The 27,212-nt window shown below is 42.9% G+C and overlaps 1 protein-coding gene across 11 annotated transcripts in view; it reads left to right on the top strand.

Moving 5' to 3' along the window:
- Nucleotides 1-23,090, top strand: part of Lrrfip2 (LRR binding FLII interacting protein 2) — a 96,819-nt gene extending 73,729 nt beyond the window's left edge. For 4 of the 11 annotated variants that reach the window (XM_060385179.1, XM_060385178.1, XM_060385177.1 and 1 more), the window contains 10 exons: nucleotides 1,426-1,596; nucleotides 5,772-5,864; nucleotides 8,120-8,212; nucleotides 13,045-13,146; nucleotides 13,384-13,516; nucleotides 14,777-14,826; nucleotides 18,604-18,724; nucleotides 21,136-21,215; nucleotides 22,177-22,281; nucleotides 22,852-23,090. In XM_060385179.1, the coding sequence (XP_060241162.1) occupies nucleotides 1,426-1,596; nucleotides 5,772-5,864; nucleotides 8,120-8,212; nucleotides 13,045-13,146; nucleotides 13,384-13,516; nucleotides 14,777-14,826; nucleotides 18,604-18,724; nucleotides 21,136-21,215; nucleotides 22,177-22,281; nucleotides 22,852-22,962 (1,059 nt within the window). In that variant the 3' untranslated portion in view covers nucleotides 22,963-23,090. The remainder of the gene's footprint in view (nucleotides 1-1,425; nucleotides 1,597-5,771; nucleotides 5,865-8,119; nucleotides 8,213-13,044; nucleotides 13,147-13,383; nucleotides 13,517-14,776; nucleotides 14,827-18,603; nucleotides 18,725-21,135; nucleotides 21,216-22,176; nucleotides 22,282-22,851) is intronic. The other 7 variants (XM_021654668.2, XM_021654665.2, XM_021654664.2 and 4 more) reach the window with 2 other exon arrangements.
- The last annotated feature ends 4,122 nt before the right edge of the window (nucleotides 23,091-27,212 follow it).

Genomic DNA, 27,212 nt, shown 5'->3' with positions numbered 1-27,212 from the left:
ATTTTAGGGGAAAGGGGCTTGCCAGTGGTCGAGGTGGAGTCTCTTCTCCTTAGCCCTGTGCTAAGATTGGATTATGGGTTCTCGCCATCTTAGTAGATGAGACATAGGATCCTATTTGTAGTTTTGCTGTGCATTCCCCAATGAGTCACAATGCTGAGCCTGCATTCATGTACTCACGGACACCTGTCTATATACTGTCTTTGGGGATCTGCCTACTCACGTCATCATTACCCGGACTTTTGGACCTTTTTTTGTTGAGTCTGTGATGTTCTGGATGGAAGTCAACTGTCAGAACACTTAGAAGTGCTTCCTCCCATGCTGTGGGTTGCCATTTGCTGAGTAAAGTTTTGTATTTTAGTAAGGTCTCCTTTTTCTCTTTGGCTGATGGCGCTTTTGATGTAATTTTTATTCAAGAAACCATTAAGCATCCAGAGTCATAAGGACTTACTTCTGTATTTCCTTTAGAGTTGTATGGGTTTAGCTTTGCACTTAGATCGTTGGTTCATTTTGAGCTATTTTTGTGAGTGGTGTTAGTTAGGCATTTGTTTTCATTCAAAACAATGCCGCTGTCCCAGCAGCATTCATTCTTTTTCTTTGGATTATGTGGACACCTTTGTTGAAAGACTGGTTATAAATGTAAGGGTTCTGGAGTCCTAGGCCTGTTTTACTGATTTTGGTTTGTTAAACATTTGTATTTTTTTGTTTTTTAAGTCTCCAAAAGTGGTTACTTTTCAAAATGAGTTTTTCTTTTTGTCTTTTAATAAATCAATAGGCAATTATAATTACCAAGTTATTTATTGTTTTAAAAAACGTGTATACTATCCTAGGAAAAAGCTTTTGAATTGTATAAAAATTCAGGCACCACACAATAGCTCTTAAGTGAGTTTTGTATTGTTTATTTAACAGTGACTCAAAGATGAATAATTGCTAGAAGAAAAATGTTCGTTCCATTTACCTTAACATTATGCACATTGAGGAAATACTGCAAACAGAAACCCTGAAGTGACAATTAAGAGAAGTGTGTAGCTGCTCTGAGAGAGGCTGTGTCTGAACATTAGACATCTGCTTGTTAAAACTACAAGAGAAACTTTTGGAAATCTTAAAGATTCTACATTTTCTGCTTCTTAAAAACATGTTTTCTACATAACTTCTCATATTGCTGCTTGGTGTTGCATTAGTGGCATGCAAAGAGGGCACTTCTCAGAAAGGCGATAGTGTCTTCTCGCCTCGCTGTTACACGTGCACGCTAATACACAAGGGGTTGTGCCTGCTTGCATTGTGTGGAAATGCTTCTTTCTGTGTGCCAGGCCGTGCTGCTGTGGTGTGGAAATGCTTCTTTCTGTGCGCCAGGCCATGCTGCTGTGGTGTCGTCACTTGTGCGGCCACCATGTTGTAGATACCAAGCTGATGGTTTTTGTCATTTAGGATTCTTTGTCTGAAGTACAAGAGAAATACAAGAAAGCCATGGTGTCCAACGCACAGCTAGACAACGAGAAGAACAATCTGATCTACCAGGTGGACACCCTCAAGGACGTCATTGAAGAGCAGGAGGAACAGATGGCAGAGTTTTACAGAGAAAATGAAGAGAAATCAAAGGTAGCCACCCATCCTGTATTCTACTCTGTTGGGTCAGAAAATCAAAGCCTGCCACTTAAAGATTAGATTGGTGGGAAACTGCAGTCAGAACTGAACGGTCTGACACTGCTTTGGAAAGTCCGCTATTAATTTTTAATACCCTATTAATTTTTAAAAACTGTTTTTTATGAAGAAAAAGCTACCTATTAATTTTTAAAAACTGTTTTTTATGAAGAAAAAGCTCTATACTTTTTTAGGTTTTTAAAAACTGGATTACAACTCAAGTATTTATTCTTTTAACTGTGACAATCATGTTGAGTTGCTTCTTTGTTTCCATTGTAAATAGAAGGACACAGAACTCATAGACTCTCAGTGAGATGGGTAATTTTTTCTGTGAGCTTTGTACTTCCAAGAGGCTCCACTTTGCAAATAACCAGTTAATTAGAAGCATCAGTTCAAAGACGTGAGTCAGAAATTGACAGTTGTTTTCTTAAGTTACATAGAATTGGAGAATAAAAGTCACCACCGTTCAAGTGCCATATTTGCCCCAGGCAGCTACAACAAAGAAATTGGGTTGTATTAAAAATGTATTAGACCTTGACATTTTAAAGTTTTGGTTTCTTAGTAGAGAATAAATGGATAGTGTTGCTAGAAATTAGTTACTGCAATGTTGCCAATATAGAAAAAAAAAACAAAAACAACAGTTTAGGAAATATGTGTTGATGAATTGTTGGAAGCAGCATCTGAATGGTACATAGTAAAGGGAGCAACAACGTGTGTGGTAGTTGCTAAACTTCATGGTTATGATTAATACTTTAATAAGGAACTAGCTTGTCTGACACTCACAAACATGTTATTAAGGGGGATGGAGTGATAACTCAGTGGCTGAGCACCCTTGTATTCTTCAGGGGCACTCAGGGATAGTTACCAGCACCCACATCAGGTGGCTCGTACCTGCTTGTAACTCTAGCTTCAGGGTATCTGACACACACTTCCGGCCTCTGCAGGCACTGGCACAGAAGTTTGTGATTCAGTGGAGTTACTGCATTCACATGAACTTGCATTGGTCACACTCACAAAGTGTTTTCATTCTCTCAGACTACAAGTACCCACTGATCTTCTCTGTGTCTCTATAGACTTCCCCACTCTAGACTTAGATATCAACAGTGTTGTAAAAGAAACTCATGATTGTCATCTTACATCTAGTATACTAATCCTGAATCATGTAGCATACATATAAATAAGTGCTTATTTCTTTTTAATGTTAATATTCTCTCATTAGGGTAGTTCTCTCTCTCTCTCTCTCTCTCTCTCTCTCTCTCTCTCTCTCTCTCTCTCTCTCTGTGTGTGTGTGTGTACATCCAGCAGTATTAATTTGATATTTAGGTTGTTTTTCCCTTTGTGTAAATACTCAGGAGTGGGATTGCCAGGTCCACTGGCAACTGCATGAATCATGTGAGGAGTAGCGGACTTTCCAAAGCAGTGTCAGCATTTTGGCCCATTTCACTGACTGTTCTTTGCCCGTGTTCTTCGCCCATACCCTCGCCATTATTTACCAGGGTTTGGCCTTTTGGGTCTAGCTGTCTAGTGGATGTAGCTTTGACTTGCATTTGTCTTATAAAGCTACTGGTTTCAAGTATTTTTTTCATGGGTGTATGATTTATCTTTTGAAATCGCTCATATTTCAATTTTTTCTTATAACTGTTATAAGACTGTATTTTAGATACAGGTCACTTACCAGAAACATGATTTACAGCAGCCTCTGACATTCGTATGTTACTTTTTAACCTCCTTTTGCTTTATTTATTTGCATATGGCCATCCCTTTTAAAAAAATCATGTCCATTAGAGAGGATCTTCATTTTTTATTACCTAGACGAGACAATTTGCATAGTTTTGAAAGTCCTTTGCTTTTATAGTTTCAAAATAAGGAGTTGTCACTTTCACCTGGACCAGCCGCCCTTAAAAGTGTCTGTGAAGCTGAGTACAGTGTTGTGCATTGTGGCCTTTGTTCTTTGGATGCTCAGCTTTGCCTACTTCGGGCTGTGGTGAGCCCCATTGGGGCTTATTCTCAAGTACTTTGTAAGTCTCACTTAGCCTCCATGCTTCCTGACAGAACAGTGTGCTCCAGCCTTGTCTTTAGGGTCCGTCCTTTGTCCAAGGACAGCCCTCCATCTCTTCCATTGGCCTGAGCCTGCTCTTGCTGCTCAGTCAGTCACTTCATAGGCCCCTTCAGTTGAAATATGTATGTGGGGCTTGTTTGTTTGTTTGTATGACAAAATACATTATGCTGTGTTGGCTCAAGTTTATGTTGATGACTCAGGGGATTGTACTCAGTCCCTTCTGTACTCCATCTCCCCTGTCCCACACTGCAACTCCTGATTCTCACTGCTGTGTTCCACATCACTCAGAAAAGCATAACCATTCTAACACTGGTGTGGTTACTGGAAGTATCTTACTATTTGCTTTGGCCTTTACTTTGGGACGGTGGGCTGTGAATTACAAGAATACTGTGTTATAAAAGTTACTTGAAATAGTTTTAAATTTTTTTGGTTTTATATTTTATTTTGGTAATAAACACACCACTATAAATTTACCATTTTAAAGGGTGTAGTTATATATTTTTATACTGTTGTGTGTGAAATCTGTACATTTTATCTTGCAAAAGTAAACCGTAAACAAGTTAAATAAATAGGACTATTTGACCCTTTCCTTAGCCCTTGTCAGCCACCATCCATATAAGTCAGTACATGTACCCGACTTACAATACTCAGCACGGAATCACCAGGCTCATGATAAAAGCTCCTTCTTTCAAAAGGCTAACCACTGTTCCCCTGTCAGTGCCACATTTTACCCATCATTTTTTATCTGACAGGACTTGGGTTGTTTCCACCAGGAGCTGTACTTTAAATTGAACTCTGACTTATGTAAAAACAGTAGATCTGAATTAAACAAAGGAAACAAATTCAAAGTTTATTTGTCTTTTCATCCTCATTTTCCTCTTTGGGAGAATCCTTTTTATTTTATTTCTAATTTTTTAAAAATTCATTATTGTTTTGTGCATGTCTGCACTACATGCATGCCTGGTGCTGTGTAGGTCAGAAGAAGGCATTGGATCCTCTGGAACTAGAGTTAGAGATGGCTGTGAGCCAGCGTGTGACTGCTGGGAACCAAACTCAGTCCTCTGTAAGAGCAACAAGTGCTCTTACCCGCTGAGTCAGCTCTCCTGCCCTGAGGAATTCTTAAGTTCAGTGATTTGCCTTTCCTTTCTATAAGCTAAGAAGATATGCTAGCCAGCTTTGATTAAAGAGACACATGAGATTTGAAATATGTGGAAGCGCGTGTATTTGTGGTCCTCCTTTCTTAGCAAACACCAGCAGTCCGTAAATGCTGCTCTGCTTTTGTAGCACACAAACCTTCACTTCTTTCCCCGCTGTGGTTACTCCATTGTATGGACACTCTACCCCACTAGCTCCCAAATCACGGACATCTGAGTTGTGTGCAGCGTTTGCTGTTCAGAAGTCATCCTGCAAAACAGTGACGTGCTTGGGTCATTCTGTGGTTTTACCAGTGTATCTGTGATAGAGAGCCGTGGGTGTGGGTACCATGGAGCCTTTCTATGTAAGCCATGTGTGGTGACACACAGAGCTACTGTGTGTGTCCCTTCCTGTGAGCGTGTTTCATATCGGAGCTTTTCCCTTCTGGTTTCCTGGGCTTTAGCCTGGTTCTCATTTTGCCAGTGGGTTTTTTGTTGTTGTTAATCTATCTTATTTTAGGAGTTTTCCAAATGGAAAAAACAGTAGTAAATCTTTAGTTTCTGGATGTAAATGATAATTTCTTGTGTAGCCTGTTATTCATATCTTTACTTTGTGGGTAGCTTTTGATAGTCTAAAAAATAGTTTCTTGCCCCACTTTTCCTTTATTGTTTTTTTGGGTATTGGAATCATTTAAAATAAAGTTTACTCTACAGTTACTAATTTTTAAAAAAGTACCTTTTGCTGTCCCTTTTGATGCTTTTCTTGCCTTCATTATACAAGGTGAAGATTTAAAATCTGACCCTTTCACCAAATGCAATCTAGGCATCAGCCATCTAGGCCTGATTCTGGAAGTCATACTGGACCTCTATGTTAAGTTGCACGTGTCCAGCTTTGGGTCCATTCCATGACCTCTGTAACAATAGCATTTGCTCAATCGCAGGAGTTGGAAAGGCAGAAGCACATGTGCAGTGTGCTGCAGCACAAGATGGATGAACTCAAAGAAGGCCTTCGGCAGAGAGACGAGCTCATTGAGGTAGGTACCTGGATTACGGAAATACTTGATTTTGAAAAATGAGTTGGTTAGGATGGTGGTGTATTTGTTGGGAGAATATTAAAATCCTATAAACAGAGTTCTCAACTTCCCTTTAACAGTTCCTCATGTGGTAACTCCCAACCATAAAATTATTTTCATTGTTACTTCATAACTATAATTTTGCTACTGTCATGAATAGTAATGTAAGTGCCTGTGTTTTCTGATGGTCTTAGGTGACCCCTATGAAAGGGTGTTTGGCTCCTAAAGGGGTCGTGACCCACAGGTTGAGAACTACTGCTGTAAAGTTTACTTGTGTTAACATTTGGTGCTCAGAAATTTTGTACCATGAAATATAAAGGCAGGCTTAAAAAGTGAACGCTCACAAACTCTGTAAAATTCTCCATTGAATAGTAGGATTTTTGGCTGGTGTCTTTTACTCCTAAGCCCTTTCCCTGAAGGTATCAGAGGCAGTTGGAAAAAGAAGAATTGTAGAGTAATATTTGCATCCTAGGGCATGCCATGCTATGACATGATTATTGAGGAGTAAGAATTTTGATCTTCACTCAAGTTGATACATTTGAGGTAGCTGAAAAAGAGAGGAAGATCTCAAGATCTTGACCTTCAACTACAAGGCGCTAGCTCTCTACTGTGGAGGAACTCTGTGCCACACTAAGGCAGTATCAGAGGGCAGAGGGGGCAGCCCACTGCAGTGCCTTAAGCACCTGTGCACTGCCATCCCTGCTGTGGTTGGTTGGTTCAGTTTTTATAAGAATTCCACAGGAGAGGATAGTAGGCTGAATTTTCATAACTCGTTACCATGTGTTCTTGAAAAACAGGCCCAGGGTGCTGGATGTAAGCTTTGAAAGCCTTAGTCTTTTTATGTTTACAGTTACCATCTTTTGGATGTCAGTATCTGTTGATCATGCACAACTGACAACTGACATGCCCACAGACCGACCTGATAATTATTCATCTGAGTCGTTTCCCCCAGGAGATTCCAGGCTGGGTTAGTGCTGACACAGGACAGCATCACCACACACAATGCCATTAGGGCTCTAGAATTAAGATTTGAGGGTGTTTGAGTGGGGACGTGTTGCTAGGAATTTATCAGTGACACATAGGGAAAACATGGTAAGAAGTCTGATAGGTACTTACTCTGCTTGCCTTTCTGTTGCTGTGATAACACCTGTGGCCAAAAACAACTTAGGGGAGCAAAGGGTTTATTCATCTTATATTTCCAGGTCTCCATCCATCATTTTGGGACGACAGGGTAGGAACCTGAACTCGGGACTCTTTGCTATTCCATACAGCATGATCTCTAACCATGGAACTAGAAAGTACACCAGAAACCACGGAGGGTGCTGTATGCTAGCTGGCCAGCTCACTGGCTGGCTAAAGCCTATACTCCTTAGATAGCCCAGGACTGTTTGCCCAGCCGGTAGGTTGTGCTCTCTTGCATTAATTAGCAATCAGGAGAATCTCTGGAAGACACACATACAGAACGATCTGAAAAAAAGACAACTAGTTAGTCACCAGAGTCATTTCCCCAGGGAATTCTAGGCTAAGTTAGTACCAACTAGGGCAGCATCACCCACCAGCACTTGTTTGAAAACTGTTAAGTGTTAAAATTCCATCTTTCTAAAAACGGTGTTTCTTTTCTACTTCATGATATTCTTGATATTTCACTTTTTGCCAACAGAGCATCAAAGTGATCTAGCTGAGATATATCTCTCCTTTTTTTAGTTCTGCTTTACCAAATAACATTCAAAATTACGGTTTGCTCTCTGTGGTAAAGCATTATTTGTTTGTAAGCAAACATGAGTTTCCTTCTGCAAATATAAGCGATTCCATGTTTGGGTAGAAGAGCAAGTATCACAGGAGTGTGTGTCTGTAGGAATGCGGGTGGGCCGGCTGCCACGAGCTGTGGTTGGAACAGTTAGGTATTCTGATGCTCTTTTCGGCATCTGCCCCACTCTCTTTTCTTGTGGTGCTGGGGATCAAACCCAGGGCTTGTGCACACGGTGCACACACTTAGCTGCACCCTGCCCTCCTCTCTGGCTTACTGTTGGGGTCAAGCCAGGAGACACTGGGTGTTATCTTTCCCTTTTCTGTTGATCATATACTCCCCTTCCTCCCTTTTAAAATTCACCCACCTCCTTTTTGTTCTGTTTTCCTTCTAACTCCCTTGCTTTTTTTTTTTTTTTCTTTTTCTTTTTTTCTGCTTTTATTATTTCCCTCCCCCTCTTCTTCTTCAGGAGAATCAGCGCCTCCAGCAGAAAATAGACACCATGACAAAAGAGGTGTTTGACCTCCAAGAGACCCTGCTCTGGAAAGATAAAACAATTGGGGTATGAGAGGAGGTGGGGCTTTGGAGAAGCTCATGCCTGAGTGATAGACCAAGAGAATGTAATCAGAGGTTGCCAAGAAAGCCCTCCTTTTATTTTTATGTATTTAGACAGCATGAATAAACAGAAGACAGAGACTTCTCTAGGAAACCATGGTAGTGTGCCTAGAGAGGGTTCTTTCCGCACTCCGTGCTTGTGAACTCACAAATAGAAACCTTTAAAAGAAGAGTTCTTCATTCCCCACAAAATAAGGATTGTTTCTCCAAAGCAACCACAGGCATCTAATTCAAATTCTGTGGGTAGCTGGGAATGCTTACATTATAAAAGCATGGGTTGAAAAAGCAGATGGGGAAAATGTTATCTCATAAATTGTTGGTGAATGAAAGAGGAAGCGATCAGTTTAATTATGGAAATGGATAGGAATGTAAGATTGCAGAGCTGCAAAACTGTGACATCATCTCTCATTATAACCCAGCACTCCCCAGTAGGGCCTGGTAAAGAAAACTTCCTCACTGCTGTTTTGTTTAGCTTTGTGGGTACACTCCAAGCATGCTGGATGGTAGCAAAAGTAGTCACTTTTCTAGTTTCATGGGGTGGAGATTTCAAGAGCAGAAGATACTTTTAGATAATTTTCTGAATTAAGTTACCAAGTTTGCCAAATTCCATCAAAACCCAAAAAATCTTCCCAGGAGACATTGTAACTGTGAATTACAGTTTACACATGTTTTTCCTCGGGAAAGGGGAATGATATGGGGAGTGGGTGCGCAGAGCAGGCATTTATACAGGAAAAGTTCAAAATGTACACGGTGTCTGGGCTGGCCGTATCACGGGTCAGCAGGCCCCAGGGCTTCTCATTTTCATGGCTTTCTTAGGACTTTAAAAATCAGATTACCTTGGACTTCCTGACTAGCTAGAGTAAAACTACACACCCCACATAACAGCTCACTAAAACACACATGCCTTTGATCCCTTCGATCTCAGTACTCAGGGAAAGAGGCAGGCAGGTAGATCTCCTGAGTTTAAGGCCGGCCTGGTCTATGTACAAGTTTTAGGCTAGCAAAGGCTACACAGTATGACCTGTCTCAAAAAGAAAAAAAAGAAAAGAAAGATATAATGTATTTAAGTTTTAAAAATAAGTTTAAAAAGTAAACTTTTATTGGCTGCCGTGATAGCTCAGTGGGTAAAGTGCGTTGATCTCCAGAACCCACCTAGAGGTGGGAGGAGTGAGGAGACTCCAGAGAGTGCTGTGTGCCGTAAAAAATTTTATTTTGAGGAAAGTTAGGGTTCACGTACAAGTGTAAGAAGTGCTACCAAGAAATCCCTGCACACCCTTCGCTCCAGTGTCACATCTTGCAAAGCTGTGTTCAGCATCACTGTCTGTGGTGAAGCTACAGCCACTTCCATTTCTTCTTTTTATAGATACTCCTCCTACCTCTGCCTGCCAGTCCTAAGAGCCACTCTGTAATTTAGCCATTTGAAGAATGCTGTATAAATAGAAACCTATAGTGTGTAACACTTTTGAATTTAGATTTTTTTCCATTCAGCATAACTTAAAAAGTTTATCCGCTGAAACAGCAGCTTATTCCTCCCTTAGCTTTCCTATAAATTGTATATATTACAAATAATGATTTGCCATCTGAACTACTGTACAGTCAAGTGGAGTTAAATTCAGCCACATTCATGTGCACTGTTCCCATCCTCTCCAGCTAACCGTCTACCCACCAAGCAGTGCCGCCTCCTCACCCATCCAGCCACTGCTCCCCCCTTTCCGAGGTGACCACTCAAGGTTCCTCCCTGAAGTGGACGCATATGGCACCTGTCCACGTATGGCTCCTTTATTTCAGTAGCACAGGGTCCTAAAGCTTCATCAGCATTGGAGTATGTGCAAGAATGAATGAAGGAATCTCACTCTCTCGTGTGGGGTCTTACTCTGTGGTTCAGGCTGACTTTCCCATTTCTGTCTCAGTGCTACGGTTCCAGGTATTCAACCACAGCACATGCTCTCACTGTTTGAAACTTAACTGGCATTACCCTGGACACGTGTATTCTATTTATCTGCTAATGATACCTGGACAGCAACTTCCATCTCTCACTGCTGTGGACTTGTCTATTTGGTGCTGTGCTTTCAGTTATTTTGGGTATATACCCAAAAGTGGAATTGCTAAATGACTTAGTAACTTTATTTAGTTTCTTTGAGGGCCAGCCATTCTGTATTTGGTAGCAATTCTGCCCTTATACATTCCCCTGAGCAATGAGCAAAGGATGGAATTTCTCCATCTCTTCACCAACACTTGTTATTTTTCTATCTGGAGTTGTCATGTCTCTGTATCTCTCCTTTTTTCCCCCTCCTTTTTGCAGTACTAGGAATGAAACCCAGGAGCTCACACCTCATAAACAAATCCTCTACTACTGAGCTATATCTCTAGACATGGCTCTTTTTCTTTTTCTTTCTGAGATAGACTCTGTGTAGCCCAGGCTGAATCCACCATACCCAAGCTTTTTACTTGCAAAGGGCTTGCTTTCAATACCCAATGCATCACTCATCACTGATTTCATTTTCAAGAATAAAATCTAGGAACATATTGAAAAAACAGGTCCCAGGTTAAAACTGAGTTTTCTCTCATTTTCCTGGGTGACTGCTGGCTTCTTGCAGCTCTCCACAGGTGCTCATGCAGAACAGAGCAGTGACTATAAAAAGGCCTCTGAGCTGATGGCCAACCCAGCCACAGTCAATTCTCAGCTGCAGTTATCTCAGCCTGTTCCACATCTCTGTTTAACTTTTTGTTGCTAAGATTAGATGTTAGGTCTTTGACAGAATTATTTAGATCTCTGCAAAGCTGAACCTTTTACTCTGATTTTCTGGCAGAGGAAATTGCTGCCTGCAAACACAGGGTGATGGTTATACCGTCAGCAACATAGAGGATTTCAGATCTAGAACAAATACATTTGACTCAATTATAAGGTAGTTCAGTAGTTTTCAAGTTTTGTGGTGAAATGAACAAATATACAGGATCTATTTTATTTTCCTATCTGTAATTATGGGAAGAAGAAAATTTTAAATCTAAAAGTAAAACAAAACCCAGTACTGTAATTGTGGAAGGAGGCACAAAAGCCATGCACTAGTGTTTGCTAGAATTCTTAACATGAGAGCGGTCTGTTCCTGAGAGGTCTTTCATATTCAGTGAGCATATTGTGAAAGTGACCACCTCCTCAGCTACATGTTGTGATTGTAGCACAACTGCATGCCATGCTTTTGTAACACGTAACCTGTGGTGTGGGTGACTGCTGTGCCCATAACACATCTAACCCACATGGTTCAGGGACAGCCTTGGACAGGATATATTCCTGTGCTTGTTGTCAAGCTGTCAACACTCGCAGAAAACATCTAAGGCTTCAGAATCTAGACTTTTGAGCCACCTGACAGGTAACGGGAGATATTCCAGATTTGTGAATCTCCACCATTCGTGGAGAGAAGCCAGAGGTTGACTCTGTTGTGTAAAAGCAAGGATGGGGCTTCCCACTTCCCCAGCACTGTGGGGGTGATGAACGGGTGCAGCCTCTGGAGGCTGTGCGATAAAACTGTGTGGCAGGGCTTTAGACCCAAAAGAGACTGCGCTCATCTTTTCCCCTTGGTGTCCCCTTGGACAGGGAGCTAGCTAAGCAGTGCGTCACAGAGGGAAGGGCGGTGCTTCACAACCAGGTCAGGGTCTGCTGTGACAGTCAGTGCTGCACGGTTGTGCTGCTGCTGCCATTTGGTCAGAGTGAGGCATGTTGCCACATGCCTTTTGTTCCACTGTAGGTGGACACTGGAGGACCAGAAGTTCAAGGTCAACCTTGACAATATAGCAAATTCAAGGCTAGCCTAAGCAATAGGAGAGCCTGTGTTGAGCAACAAGGACAACCGGGGACACTTTCTAGCCATAAGTAACCAAGCAGTTGAGCACTTTTTGACTTGGTTATGAGAGAAAACATTAAATACAGGAGAACTATGTAGTAGAAGGGCTCTTGTGAAAGCAGTGTGCTGTCAGGTTACTGTGCTCCCTGCTCTTGTCTTAGTACTTAGGTGAGGTTTCAGATTCGCCCACCGGCCTTTCCAAACCCTCTGTGTAAAGTCCCCAGTGCAAGCAGTGCTCCAAGACCAGTGCCTCCTGGGTGGGTGCTGCCCTTAGGCCTTCTGTTTATCAAGTGCGTTGGATATGGTTGTGTCAGGTTCCTATAGCTAGATTTGAAACCCCTAACCTCTTACCCAGCTGGGCTAGTGTTCACTTGTGTCATATTTTTGCTTTTCTCATTTTATCAGAGTATCAGGAAACCAAATGAACCATTCTTGTTTATAACTAAGTTAACAGCAGGTTGTGGAGACTGCCTTTGGAGATGTGTTCCTGGGTCAATCAAGTGGTGTCTGAGTACTTTGCTCTAACACTTGGAGGACAAGCAGACAGTCGGTATTTAAAATAATATCCAGACTTGCTTTTCTTCCCAAACCAATTTTATTTTTAAAAATCAGGCATATTCTTAACTACTTTCATTCAACATGAAACGAAATGTGTTGATTTGTTGCTGTTCAGCAAATGGAAATGTACTGAGGAAGTCAGGCAGGAAGTTTATGTGTGTAAAGATGATCTTCATGTGATGAGCATGTCTTGCCAAGTTCATGCATGAGCACTCTTCTCTGTTTAAACTCTCCTCCAGCTGTGCTCACAGGCTGCTCCCTTCCTGCCTGGCCACTGCTTCCAACCTCCTGCTTGTAGGCCTTACCTGCTTATTGGATTAGTCACCTTTCTCTTGCTCTTTTTCTATGCTGTTCTTGCCCTTGCTACCCTGCCTAAAACCAGGCCCTAGAGAGACAGAAAGAACACATTTCCTGCCTCAGGCATGAGCGAGATGTGCTCAGAGAGGAGCTGGCTGCCCTGCAGGAGACAGTGAAGACAGCAGAGGTATGTCCGCCTGGGCCTTCATCCCCTCCTCTTGCCTTAAGTCTTCCTGACCATAAACAACAGTCTTGATAAGATGGTGGAATGAGCTATTTCCTCCACAGAGGTATATCACATGACTAATACTAACTAGTTTTTACCCATGCAAACAAACATTGTTGCAGAGATGCCTCAACAGAACTTTCATACAGTTTCTATGTGGGTTATTGTTTGTGATGCTAAGTTTTTTCTTCTCCACAGAAACATGGCTTAGTTATAATCCCAGACAGCACTCCCAATGGTGATGTCAATCATGAACCTGTGGTTGGAGCCATTACTGCTGTGTCTCAGGAAGCTGCTCAGGTCTTGGAGTCAGCAGGAGAAGGGCCACTAGGTGAGACACTGCTTGTTATTTAGTCTTGGTTGCTGTCGGGCTTCTAGCCTGGTGTAGGGCTGGGCTCAGTATACGGGCTGTTTAGCCAAGAAGGAATCTGGACCCATTGTCCTCAGATACTCTTATCTTGGGAAACCAGCAGTAGAGCCATCCATTGTGTGCGTAAGTGCAGGAGGAAGCACTGCAGCTTTATACACATCGCTTTTCACCTAAAACTACCTTCGTTTTGTGTGTGGAGCTTTCTTAAGAGAACGTGAGGCACTATAAGAACAGCACAGGTTGAAATATTTTAAATAGTAGGCATACTGTCTCATATAGAATTCTAGAAATATAATTAAGCACTTTGATACAGGATGCGGGTGAGCTAGAGGGGAGATCCTGCAGGCATGCTCACCTTTGACAGTTGACATGATGTCATTTACAAAGCCCACCCTTAGAAACCATGCAGTCAAGTTACAAAAATAAAAACAAAACAAAAATCTTTTAAGTAAGTTTACTGTCTTGTGGTTCCCACTCACAGCTGTTCATAGCCTGATAGTGTATGGAACTGAAGCTTACAGTGGGCAGCTCTGGGGCTCCTCCACCTTTTCAGGGGCTAAAGGGACTGGAACCGACATGGCCGACCTTATTTAGTATGGGCTCATTGCTGGCTGTGAGCTGCTTTGTTAGCTAAACTAGCCATGTCACCTCAGCCTGTGGGACCAGTTTCTGCCTAGGGAGAAGCTGCCTTGTGCATCTGCCCAGGCTGAATGAGCAGTAAGTTAGCCACTGGCTTAAGAAGAGGGTGAAGCCAGGTATTCAGATCCACCATGCTCTCTGTTTGACCATGAGGCTTGGAGCACCTCACTCACCCCTCACACTTTAGCCATCTCAGCCCCACCTTGGCCATCGCAGGCACACTGCTAGGCCCCACCTTCCTGGGTCCCACTCTTGCTCCACATTCCCTCCATGGGTGGGAGCTTCTGAAGACAGCTAGGAAGAACTTGTACATTTTTGCAACAACAACAATAGCAAAATGGTTTCCTCTGGACTGCAGTTTGTCTCTAGGCAGAAAGTCACTGCTCTGGGAGCAGGTATTTTATTTGATGTCATAACTGTCACTGGCTGGGAATATGTTTGGGAGAATAAAGTATTCTTTCTATTGCAATTCAAGCCTTTGCCATATTTTCATGTTCATGGTGTAAGTAATGCAGTTATTTAGATGTTGGCTATTTGTGAGCACCTTACAAGTTCAGTTTACAACTCTCCCACTTGTTCCAGATGTGAGGCTACGGAAACTTGCTGGAGAAAAGGAAGAGCTCCTGTCACAGGTGAGACATCTGCTCATCTGAAACTATTAGTTTATCTAAGATAGGCAATAAAACGCCAATAAATTAAAATGCTTGTTAGAAATAGCTGAGCAAAGTGTTGTGCATCTTTAGTCCTAGCCCTCAGGAGGTAGAGACAGGTGGATCTCTGTGAGCTTGAGGCTAGCCTGGTCTACATAGTGAGACCTTATCTGGAAAACAATGAAAAAATTAGAAATGTTTTTCTTTTTTTTATTATTAATTACACTTTATTCATTTTGTATCCCCTCATAAGCCCCTCCCTCCTCCCCTCCCGACCCCACCCTTCCTCCCCTTTCTGCATGCATGCCCCTCCCCAAGTCCACTGATAGGGGAGGTCTTCCTCTCCTTCTTTCTGATCTTAGACTATCAGTTCTCATCAGAAGTGGCTGCATTGTCATCTTCTGTGGCCTGGTAAGGCTGCTCCCCCCTCAGGGGGAGGTGATCAAAGAGCAGGCCAATCAGATTATGTCAGAGGCAGTCCCTCTTCCCATTACTATGTAACCCACTTGGATACTGAACTGCATGGGCTACATCTGTGCAGGGGTTCTAGGTTATCTCTATGAATAGTCCTTGGTTGGAGTATGAGTCTCTGCGAAGTTCCCTGTGTTCAAATTTTCTTGTTCTGTTGCTCTCCTTGTTTTCTACTGTTAGTATTCAAGTGACATTTAAAGGAAGAAAATCTAATTCAGATTTTGTCTGAAAAAGTATATAGGATGCACACAAAGCTTGCTGTTGGCCCTTCCACACTCAGCTGACCATCTCCGTCCTCCTTAGTGTGAGGCTGACCCTTAGTGCAAGGCACTGACTGGATGATGCTGTTCCCTAAAGGCACCATCTGTTGACATTCCTCTGTGGAAGACAGGCCTCTGCCACACACGTGCACACTTCCTGTTCCTGTAGCCAGCCTGTTTTCATCCACAGGACTCTGAATGTTGCTTCCACAGAGAGCCAGCCTATATTCAAGCTGGCTTTTCTTTTTGTTCCCTGTGCCTGGTTTTCTTGTGTTTATCACAAAGTTAGCCACTGTTTGGGGCAGTAGTTTAACCCTATTCAGGGTGTTCTGATACACACCAGGTTTCTCTGGGTTCCATCTTCAAGTCTCTGACTCAACCCATTCTGGACTAGCGGCTTTTTCACTCTTTGTTGGTGTGACCAGCCTTTAGGCCTGGGGACTTTCTCTGCCTGGGGTTTGGGTTGGGTTCCATTTTCTCAGTCTTTCTGCCTTCCTCTTTCATTCTCTTATTTTGGTATGTATTTTAGTAGCTTCCCTAGGAAAGACCATGTATGCTGTTAATTTCCCATGACCTTGAAGGCTTGAAGATGTCATGTTCCTTGAGGTTAATAAAAGCCTATTTCTTCACTTCCTGTCTTTGAAGGTTGTTGCTCAGAATTGTGAAGCCTAGGCTTGTGAGATGATGGTTCAGGCACATGTTGTGTAAGCCAGACAGACACCTGAGGTCAGTCCCTAAACTTACATAAGGTAGAAAGGGAGAACTCCATAGATGTGTGTGTGCGTGTATGAACACATAATAAATAATAGAACAATTCTCAGGACATTTTGAGATTTGATCTCTCATGGGTGATGTTTTCCTTTCTCCTTCTGTCTTACTCTCTTTCTCTCTATCAGAAGTTTTTAAGCATGGTAGTAGCCCTTGTTGATTCTGGGAACTTCTAATTCTCAAGTTTGGGAAAACTTGAGTGATTTTACTTACTCTTTTCCTGGCTCTTTTCAGTCAGTTAGAAACGGTGAGTGTGTTACTCCATTGTTTAATACATTGTTCATAACATGTAGGAAACTTAGATGAACAACTAGATTGTTGTGGGTTTATTTGGAAAGTCCATCCTCTGGTAGGCTAGAAAGAGGTCGAGCAGTTCAGTTGCAAAAAGCTGTATTATATGTATTATATGTTTCGGTAAATACTTTATTATGTGTTTCTCTAGCTGCTGTATGATGTAGGCACGTAATCATGAGAGAGTTAGACTTGACCAGGGCAAGACTTCGTGATGATCACACTGGCCTGAGAAGTTAAGCTGGATGACCAGTGTTGGGAGAACCTCTGAGCAGAGATCAGGTGTAGTGAAGTGAATGTGGCTGAGGGATGTTAGGGTCCAGGGAGAGTGAACTGGGAGATGAGCATCCATGGTTAGAGTGTGTGGGACTAAGTAATCTAGGGATGAAGTCTGTTATGTGGCCAAGGGCAAGAAGAGGTAAATGACAGATCCTTGAAAGGGAGGTGGTCCGGAAACTGAGGTGCATTATGGGAACATGCCACTACTCTAGGTGTATATTGAAATGACTAAGACTTAAGATAAGGGGTAGTTTTGGGAGTGCAAATCTGGAGCTAACATGACAGAGGCACAGTACACAGTAAAGATGTGAGGTAGTTAGCCTAATCTGAACAGATGAGATTAAGAACAGACTTCCAAAAATGTGAGAATAGGAGAGTTCAGCAACATGAGGAAAGCCTGAGAGCACTATTCCATGTCTACGCTAAGGTAGGAGGCTGGAAGGCATAAGCAGCAGCGCTTAGTGAGACTACAGGAGTGGCAGGGCTCTGTGAGGGTACTGAGGTGAAAGGCACACTCTGAGATGAGACTGCGGCAGGAGCATCAGTTGGTGGCAGGCTGATGCTTCCAGAGGCATTGGAGAAGTGTGGGGGCCGAGGTTAAGCATGGTACAGGCCCTGTGCGTGAGAGTCCTGAAGAGGGATGCCTCCTTTTGTGTGTGATGGGAATGATGGATAATTCTCTCAAGGCAGCATCATGTGTATACAGAGGGCAGGGTGCCTGAGACTCGTGCATTCATTGAGTGTGAAATTAGCACTTGCCCTTCCCGTTGGGTAGTGGCAAAGGGCTGAGTTGAGGCCATGGGAAAGCCAGCCATTTGTGCTTCCAATTAATTTTGTGTATTTAAAGTTCTCTTAAGTATTCAGCTTATTGCTAAAAAGCTTTTAAACAGAAAGTCCTAACTACCCATGAAAATGTTTGTTTTAGTAAGACAAAAAATACTCAAAAGATGTACTGTTGTGCAAACACACACAAGTAACAAAAGCTTTATTGGGGCACCTGGTTTGTGAGGCCCATTCCTTTCTGCTTATACTAGTTTATATCAAATGCCTAGAGCCATTTGTCTCACAGGAAAACAGTGCTTGGTTTGTATGACTTGCTATACAGGGGTCTGTTTTGTATATGATACTGCCCCTGGGCTTCATCTGAGAGAACTGCATTTAGGAGCTGGTCTCATAGCACTTGCTGGGCTAGCATATGGCCCAAATTTGAATTCCCAATAGTCGGCACCACAGCATGTGACCATAGTTTGTCACTGGGTTGGTGGACACAGGAGGGTCACTGGAGCTGCTGGCTCGCCAAATTGATTAGCTTCAGGTTTGGTGAGATTCATTATCTCATAATAAATGAAGACCAACTGAGGAAGGCATCTGATACAGACCTGTGGCCTCTGTGTATGCACACACTTGCATGCCCACATGCAAGCTCAAGACACTTACTTTCCATCCAGGCCTGGTGACACAGGTCCACAATCCCATCTTCATGGGAGGTTGAGGAAGGAGAATTCCAAGGAGGTTCTTCCTGGGCTGTGGAGTGAGTGCAAGGCCAGCCTGGGCAACGTAGTGAGAGCTTATCTCAAAGTAGAAAAGAGGTCTAGGGCTATAGCTCCATGTTGTTGCTTACTCAGCACGCCTGAGAGAAAGAAGCTAACGTAGACACGCAGCTCACTAGTGACCTTTCCTTCCATTTCAGATTAGAAAACTGAAGCTGCAGTTAGAGGAAGAACGGCAGAAGTGTTCCAGGAATGACGACACATCTGGGGACCTGGCCGGACTGCAGAACGGCTCAGACTTGCAGTTCATCGAGATGCAGAGTAGGTACCGGGGGACAGGCCGGTCTGCACTAGTAGAATGTATTCCAGGAATAGAGTTGGGTTATGTGGGCTGCTGAAGTCTACCTTTGACCCCGTATCATTGGTTTATTTGAGATAGGGTTTCTCTACATAGACCTGGCTGGCCTAGAATTCAGAAATCTGTCTCCCTTTACCTCTCAAGTGCTGGGATGAAAGATGTGTGCCACCATGTTTGATGATGGTGGTGGTGTTTTTTAAAAAGACTTATTTTTATGTACATTCGTGTTCTGCCTGTAAGTATGTCTGTGAGAGGTTGCCGGATCTTTTGGAACTGGAGTTACAGATAGCTGTGAGCTGCCATGTAGATCCTGGGAATTGAACCAGAGTCCTCTAGAAGAGTAACCAGTGCTCTTAACCACTGAGCCATCCCTCCAGCCCACTGTTTTTAAGTCTATTGTATTCACACTAAATCCCACAGCAGAGTCGTCCCAGCATCCATTCTTATAGTTAGCCTGTTGGTAGTGATATATAACTTAACAATAGGGATTAGGGATTTTTGTTTTTCTCATTTGTAGTGGCTTTCCTGATAATGGACTTTTAAAATCCTGGCTGTTTGTGACCTGTTTGGACTTAGGCTGAATGGAGGAATTCTGGGGTTTGAAGCTCATTAGTAATAATTTTTGTGGTTAGTATTACTTCCTCTTTTGGACCTCAGGGCCCTCATATTGTTTGATGAGTAGTTTCTTCTCACTTATTGCTTTGGAACGTGACAGAATGTGGGAAGGCTAGTTAGGTGCTGGGATGGTGAGCCTGAGCAGCACAGTGGATGCCCGCAATCCCAGAGGGCCCAAGTAGGGTTTGAAAGACTGCTAAAGCAGCACATTCAAAAGGAACCAAGTTAAAGAGGAACAGTCCAGCATTTGTGTGATTGCTTCCTAGCGCCAAGTTGGTGTTATAGGTGGGCTTTGCAGGTGGAAGTTAAATGACCCGAGAGGCTGCCTGGAAGCCAGGACTAGCAGCTGCTGGTTCTGAAGCACAGCTTGACCTGTAGCGTGAGTAGGGTTTCAATGACAAAGGAAATGAATAAGTAGACTTGTATAGAGAAGGAAATCAGTGTTTGAAAGTGATAAAGAAGCTGCACATTTTGATAATGGGTTATTGGAGATATGCGTGTAAAAACGGGACTAACACTTCTGTTGTAGAGCTCATGAGTGGAATATTCTCTGTACTCCCAGAGGTGGCCTTGGCGATAGCTGCTTTATCTGTTTTTTGAGATAGTCTCATTGTGCAGCCCAGGCTGGCGGCAAACTCATGGTCCTCTTGTCTTGGCCTCCCAAGTGCTGGGATTTGGGATTACAGGTAGGTGCTTCCATCCGTGGTTCCTGTTACTTTAAGGTGATAACTGCCCAGTAGCAAAACTGCTTGTACTGAACACCACATAGGCAGGCCTACTACTGTTCCTGTGAAAATAGAGGAAAGTTCTTTGGGAGACTTGAATTATTTTCTTTGTTGGGTTAAATCTGATTTATGTTCTACAGACTGTGCAACTGCATAATCTTCAAAGGGTGAAGTTGTTAGCTTTAGGATCCTGGTGGAAATTTCGTCCCCGCCCTCAGTCCCCCAATTTCTAAACTTCTTGAGTATGATGTTGATGTGCATCTAATGATTTGTGGCTATACTCATAATATTGCCGTGTTATTGTAAAGCATTTATTTCAGCTTTGTTGAGGCATATGCTGTAGAGCATTTGGCTAGGCACATAGTAGATTTAAGAAGACTAAGGCAGGACCCTTCCCTTTACATACATAAATCAGTATTACAGAGCATAATTGTCATAAAGAGAATGCAAATAGAATAAGCAAGGGAAGAAGTTATAGTTCCCTAGAGTTATGGAGATGAAGAAGTTATAGTTCCCTAGAGTTATGGAGATGAGTGCTTCTTACTGAGCCTGGCAAAGACTTGAATCAGAGTGTGAGAGAGCAAAAACACTGCCTGGGAGCTGGAAGGTACAGGCTGGGTTCAGAGAAGCAGGGGACCCAGAGGCTGCAGGGGCCATTGCCACCCTGTGAGCTTCCTTTCTCAAAGTTTTGAGCAGTAGTTCTCAACCTTCCTAATGCTGTGACCCCTTAGTAACTAAGTTCCTCATGTGGTGATGATCCCCAACCATAAAATTACCTCGTTGCCAGTAGCAAAGTTACAGTTATGAATCATCATGTAGAAATCTGATATGCGGGATATTATGGGTCAAGACCCACAGATTGAGAACTACTGGTCTAGAGGGAAAGGTGGACTTTGCTTCTGACTCTTGATTGCTAGGATGCTGCTGAGCAGAGGTGCAGGAGCTGTGCCCAGAACTGAACTGCATCTCCTCTGTGTGCTACTTCACAGCTTCATCTCTGGTGATGAGTAATTCATTATTGTCTTCTGTTTTAGGAGATGCCAATAGACAAATTAGTGAATACAAATTCAAGCTTTCCAAAGCAGAACAAGATATAACCACCTTGGAACAAAGTGTAAGTACTTCTTTGATTTAAATGCCACTAAATGTGATCAAATGCTTCTGAGCCCCACACATCAAAGTGGATAGACCTTTGAGTGTCTGTGGGTAGCCTTGGCAGCTGGATCTCTTCAAAAGCTCTATTAGAGTTGAAAAGCCATCATGAGAACACCTGGTAGGATAATCTAGCTTTGTGTTTGCTCTAAAGACAAAGGACCGGGCCAGCAAGATGGCACAGCAGCTAAGAGACATTTGCTGCCAAGCCTGAGTTTGATCCCCAGGGCCCACATGGCAGGAGACACCTGGTTGACTTCTAACCCTAGTCAGGGTTTCTATCGATGTGCAGAAACACCACGGCCAAATATATCCTGGGGAAGGAACGGTGGCCTTAAATCACTTACATTTCCTTACTACTGTTCATCACTGAAAGAAGTCCGTAGAGGAGTTTGAGCAAGGCAGGAACCTGGAGGCAGGGGCTGATGCAGCGGTCATGGAGGAATGCTGTTTACTGGGTTGGTCAGTGTGCTTTCTTACAGAATTCAGGACTGCCAGTCCAGGGCTAGCAACACCCAATATGCTGGGCCTCCCCCACTGAAAATGTCCTACAGGCTTGCCCACACCCCAATCTTACAAAGGCATTTTTTTCAGTTGAGGCTCCCTCCTCTCTAAGTTGACATAAAGCAAGCACAGACCTCTGCATGCTCACAGTGAAATAGACGTACTAATTTTTTAGATTGTAGTATTCTGTAGCTCTCACTGGTTTTTGTAGATCTATCTATAAAGAATTTAAAAACAGTGCCTCTTAAGAAAAAAAAAAATCTCATGTACATTTCATAAGCCTAAAGATTGGCCCCATAGTGAATGACTGCAGTTGTACTTCTCCCCGGGACCCTTGGCTGCCCAGTGACGCTGCCCTTCCACCTTTGCCGCCAAGCAGTGGTGGCAAACCCTAGAAGCCGATGTCCTCATATTCACAGATCAGCCGGCTTGAAGGGCAGGTGCTAAGGTACAAAACTGCTGCTGAGAACGCTGAGAAAATTGAAGATGAACTGAAAGCCGAGAAGAGGAAGCTACAGCGAGAGGTACTTGGTGTTAACATGCTTCTTGGAGAACACAGCTCTAAAAAGACGAATTCTGTGGAAAAATTCCACACTAAATAAGAAATTTCACTTTAGTGAAGTGTGGTGGTGCACACTTTTGATCCCAGCACTCAGGACACAGAAGCAGGCCTATCTCTGATAGTTTGAGCACAGTCTGGTTTACATGATGAGACCCCTGTCTCAACCAAAACCAAGAAGACCTGACAAAAAAAAAATAGTGGAGCCACTTGCTTGTTATGTAGGCTTGGACCTGCACAGTTGGCTGCACAGTGAATGTTTGTTTGTTTGTTAAGGCAGCAAATAAAAATGTATTTTGGGGTTTTGCTTCAGATGGTATCAGTTTTTGCAGCTTTTATACATCTTGTTTTGTGCTTTAAACTATTTTCAGCACCATTGTTTAGTCCTCTAGCTGCCTACAGAAAGGCAGCAGCAGCTGTTTGGGGACTGCATTCATGGCTATCACCATCAGAACTCCCGTTTCCCAGAAAGCTGAAGGGAAAGGGTGCTGGGCTTTCTTCCGACCATGTAAAGTGACTGTGTTTTTTTCTCCAGCTACGTACAGCACTGGACAAGATCGAGGAGATGGAGATGACCAATAGCCACCTGGCAAAGCGGCTAGAGAAGATGAAGGCCAACAGGACGGCCCTTCTAGCCCAGCAGTAGGAGGCAGCCTTCCACCTGGGTGCTCTGAGGGCCTTGCCCAGAGACACTGACTCTTTTGTACATTGACACAAACCCCTTGGAGTACTGTTTGAGTCTTGTCATTAAACAGCCACCTTTGTATTTTATAATTTATGAGAATGAAGCAGGTTTAATTGTCATGAATTTGCATTTTGTTTGTAGTTCACTTTAACAGTGAGAACTAGTCTGGGCTGTTTTCATTTTCAACATTCTATATTCTAGAATCACATTTTCTCACCTCTTCCTCCAGCTGCCTCATTGCTGGGCACTTGGAGGCCTTGGTGTGGGTTCTGGAGGATGGCCATTCTGAGAGCTGAGACACTTGCTGGAGACCTCAAAACCACAAGTGCCTTCTCCACGGTGTGACACAGGCTTCAGAGACCAAGTAACCAAGATTCCTACTCTTCTTTTCTTACCAGAGCATATACATTTCAGTGAGGATGTGTTCAGGGGTGGGGAGTCTGTTTCACTCAAATTTATATGTTTGGAGGAAAAAAAAAATCTTTTTTTTTTGTAAGATATTTAAAATTTATATAAAAAGGTTAGAAAATGATATGGGGAGTGTATATTAAATTTATTGCAGAGGAAGTCCAGATCTATACTCTTTTTAAAAGAGTAGGGTCCTTAGTCTCTGTATCCACTGAGCTGTACCTTGTATTTTCATCTGCTGCTTATTTGTGAAATGAATCTTCAGACAAGCTCGAGGGATGACAGGGACAGTGCAGGCAGGTAGAGAATTTGCCTAAATTCATTAAACACACCTTCTGCCAACGAGGATTGGCTGCGGGCAGTCACTGTTACAGAAGCCTTTAGGACAGAGCATGGCAACCATGTACAGTCCTGTCTTGCTCTTCTTTTCTCAAGATGAGATGATCCAGAGTATAGATCTTTTAGTTTTTTGGGAGACAGGGTCTATGTAGCCCAGGCTGGCCTCCACTTCACAATCATCCTCACTGGGCCTCTTAAATGTTGGGGTTCCTGGCATGTACCATCATGCCTGGTTGCAGAATACGAAATGTTTAACAACTTCATCTTTAAAGAGCCCAGTTCGGGATGGCCCTTCCCCCACGGTAGCCACTTTATAAGGTGTGTGATTCTTCTGTCAGAATCAAGGTGGTCTCATGGGAATGATTACTGTAGCTCAAAGTGTTTACAAAGAAACTATATTGAGGAAAACCCTAATGAATCAAAGTCTCTTCATAAATCTAGAGTTGCAACTAGATAATAAAATGAACTCAAAAGTGAATGATAGTTGTCCCTTCATTTTTAGGATATGGAAACTCCATCATGAGCTGAGAGGACCCGGTGCATCTTTGAATAGGAGCCGCAGTTGCATGAGTAGGGGCAGGAATGCAGACTTACCCTGTCCTCTCTATTACAATCGGTTTATCCAGCTCTTCATACATACAAAGCACCTCTTCCTTTCCACTTGAAGTCACTTAGCCTGTATGCCTCCTGGGCTCAGGAGCTTCTCAGAGAAGCCCTGCCTTGCCCTAGCTCTTGTTTTGGCCTTTTCTTGTTTGGTCATTTCAATTGAAATGGCTCTTTTTTAAATAAGATATTTTCCTTAGAACCTTCTCCATTGCATGCTGTGGTCTGTATTCTGCTTTAAAACCCTGGACATTCATGCTTGGGCTGAGTGCTTTATTTCTGCTGAGGCAGGGCTGATATTAAGGTAGCTTGCTTAGGCACCAAAGAGTTTATATTTTTTATTACTGGTTTTAGAGAAAGCAGCCCTGGATAACTCCCAGTGGACTAGATTTGACCACCCATCCCAGGGAGCCACTCGAGTTGAATAGTGAAGGCAAAGAAAGATTCATTTCATGTGGCCATGTTGGGAAGAACAGACAAAATGCTTCCAGAACTCCAAATTAATTTTTTTCCAAGTGTTAACGGTTCAAAAGAAGGAACAAAGGAGTCAGCTGAGACATGCAGTGCTGATGAAGCAAGTCATTTTGGGAAGGCCAGTGGTCTGACAGGTAGTAAATTCAGGGCCCATGAAAGGCTCTGGAGAACTGGCTACTGAAATCGCTTGATGGTCTCCATGGCATAAACATTTCCCGCTCCAGGGTACATCACTGTTGTAGTGTCTAATTTTGAGTCATAATCTGTCCTTTGAGTGTTGTTTGGGAGGAGTTTTGGTCCCTTGTCGTAAAGATATTTCTTACCAGTCCTGTTATTCCTCAATTCCAAAGTAGCTCCAAGACAGAATGACTCAGGAGGTAATAAAAAAAAAAAAAAAAAAAAGAGACATACCCAGAGAAGGGTGAAATAGAGGCCACTGACTCCTTTTTGCTTCCCCAGGATCCTCTAAACTAGAATGTCTAGAAATGTGTTCAGAGCCACTGAGTGGGTTAATTTAACTCTTACCAGTTAAAAGACTAGGTAACTTTTCTCCCTAATAGTAAATCAGCCTCAAATACTGATAGGAATGGATTCTCAGTTTGAGCTTTCTCCAGTCAAGACCAACACTCTTTACATACTGCTTTTGTATCTTTGTAATGTTGACCAAATACCTTACGAGTAACAGATGGATGGACTCATTTTGGCTCACAGTTGAAGAGCAAAGTCCATTACGAATGACAGGGAAGGTGTGGTAGAGTTCACGGGCAAGTCTCGGCAGATGGTTTTCACGAAGGAAACCCCTAGCATGCTGTTCACGCTTTTCAAGCGAATTTGCATATCCACATACTGAAGCTTCAGTGAGTGGAATCTTGACCCTCAGGTCACCTTTGCCATTGCTGAGGATAAAGGGTAAGGTCTCTACTTGTGTTCATCTCTCTAACATTACAGATACCTTGTCCGCACCCTGCTTTTCTGCAACTTTAAATGTGTTCATCCTTCTTGTTCATGGTTTTTCTTACCAGACTGCATATTTTCATCTGTTTTGAATTGTCAATCAACCTCAATAAAAGCAGTGATAACGAGGCTACCACCCAAATGTTAAGCTGTTTTGAAATTATCTCTGCCAAACAACTTAATTCATCATCATCATCAGCCTTATTCAAGGTCATGAGAAAAGACAGCGGCAGGCCTTTTCCAGAGCACAACATGAATGTCCTCTAGCCTAGATCCTACCCGTCCTTGTTCCCATTCTCAAACTACATGAACCATGCCCCGCACTGGCTGCATTGCTTCCGAACTCCCATGAGAATCATCCATGAAGTTCTGTTTACAGTATTCCAGAGCTCCCCTAGCCTGCAGCTCCAAACTCCACATCCCTCTTGTAAACCTATTCCAAAGCCTAGAAACCACATGGCAAGTTCAAAGCAACAACCTAGTTGTCTGCACCAGTAATTTTTAGGCAGGGTTCTCTACCAGAACAGAATTCATGGGGTGTATGAAAAAACTTACAGAATAGGGCTTAGGCATTCATAGAATGGCTGGCTGTAAGCTGGAAAGGTAGAAAACTTGGTCGCTGCTCAGTCCACGAGGCTGGATGCCTTAGCAGGTCTAAAAGCCTGTCACCAAAAGCCTGGAAGATCCCTGGAGGAGTCTTGGAATTGGGTCTGCCTCGGAAGGCGAGGTAAGTTAAGAGTCCGCTGCAGCATCAGGGAATGGGTACAGGCAGGCGTGCACTTTTCCCCGAGCTCATTCTGGTCTAACTGCTGGAAGTGGTTCCTGCCGCCCAGTTGGAGGGTAAGTCATCCCTGACCAGTCATCTGCTCTGGAAACACTGCCACAGACACACCCGAGTGTCTTTCCCAGGTCCAACATTGACATGACCATCATCTGCATTCGAGAGTGAAGTTTTCTTTTTGAGGCAGTCTCACTGTGTGGTTTTAATTTGCTCAGAACTCACTCTCTAGACCAGGCTGTCCTCCTGCATATAGAGCCACCTACCTCTGCCTCCAAGTGCTGGTATTAAGACATGCATACACCATATCTAGCCTTGGGAATTTATTATTTATTTTTAAGCAAAGCTGGAGGTAAGAAAGTTTTAAGATGGATTTAAGCCTGGGCATTCGGGGAAGAGATGTGTAAGAAACCTAAGACATGGAATTCTCAAAAATTGCTGTTCCCAGGCTTCTTTAAAAGGAATCTGAACTGACAGTTTATGATATCTGATAGCACTAATTTCCAGAATAAGAACATGTTAACATGTTTTTGTTTTTTAAGAGTGTGTAAAAGTGACTCCTTAGCGCTCAGGAACTTTTAAACTTCTTTTTGGAGTTTTCAACACAACCCAGTGTATATACTAGGTGAAAATCATCTTTAAAAGTTTTCTGATG

Source organism: Meriones unguiculatus, chromosome 6 (assembly GCF_030254825.1).
Source record: "Meriones unguiculatus strain TT.TT164.6M chromosome 6, Bangor_MerUng_6.1, whole genome shotgun sequence".
Classification (NCBI taxonomy): domain Eukaryota; kingdom Metazoa; phylum Chordata; class Mammalia; order Rodentia; family Muridae; genus Meriones; species Meriones unguiculatus.
The sequence above is the reverse complement of the archived record's forward strand: the minus strand, read 5'-3'. Positions and strand labels throughout refer to the sequence as shown.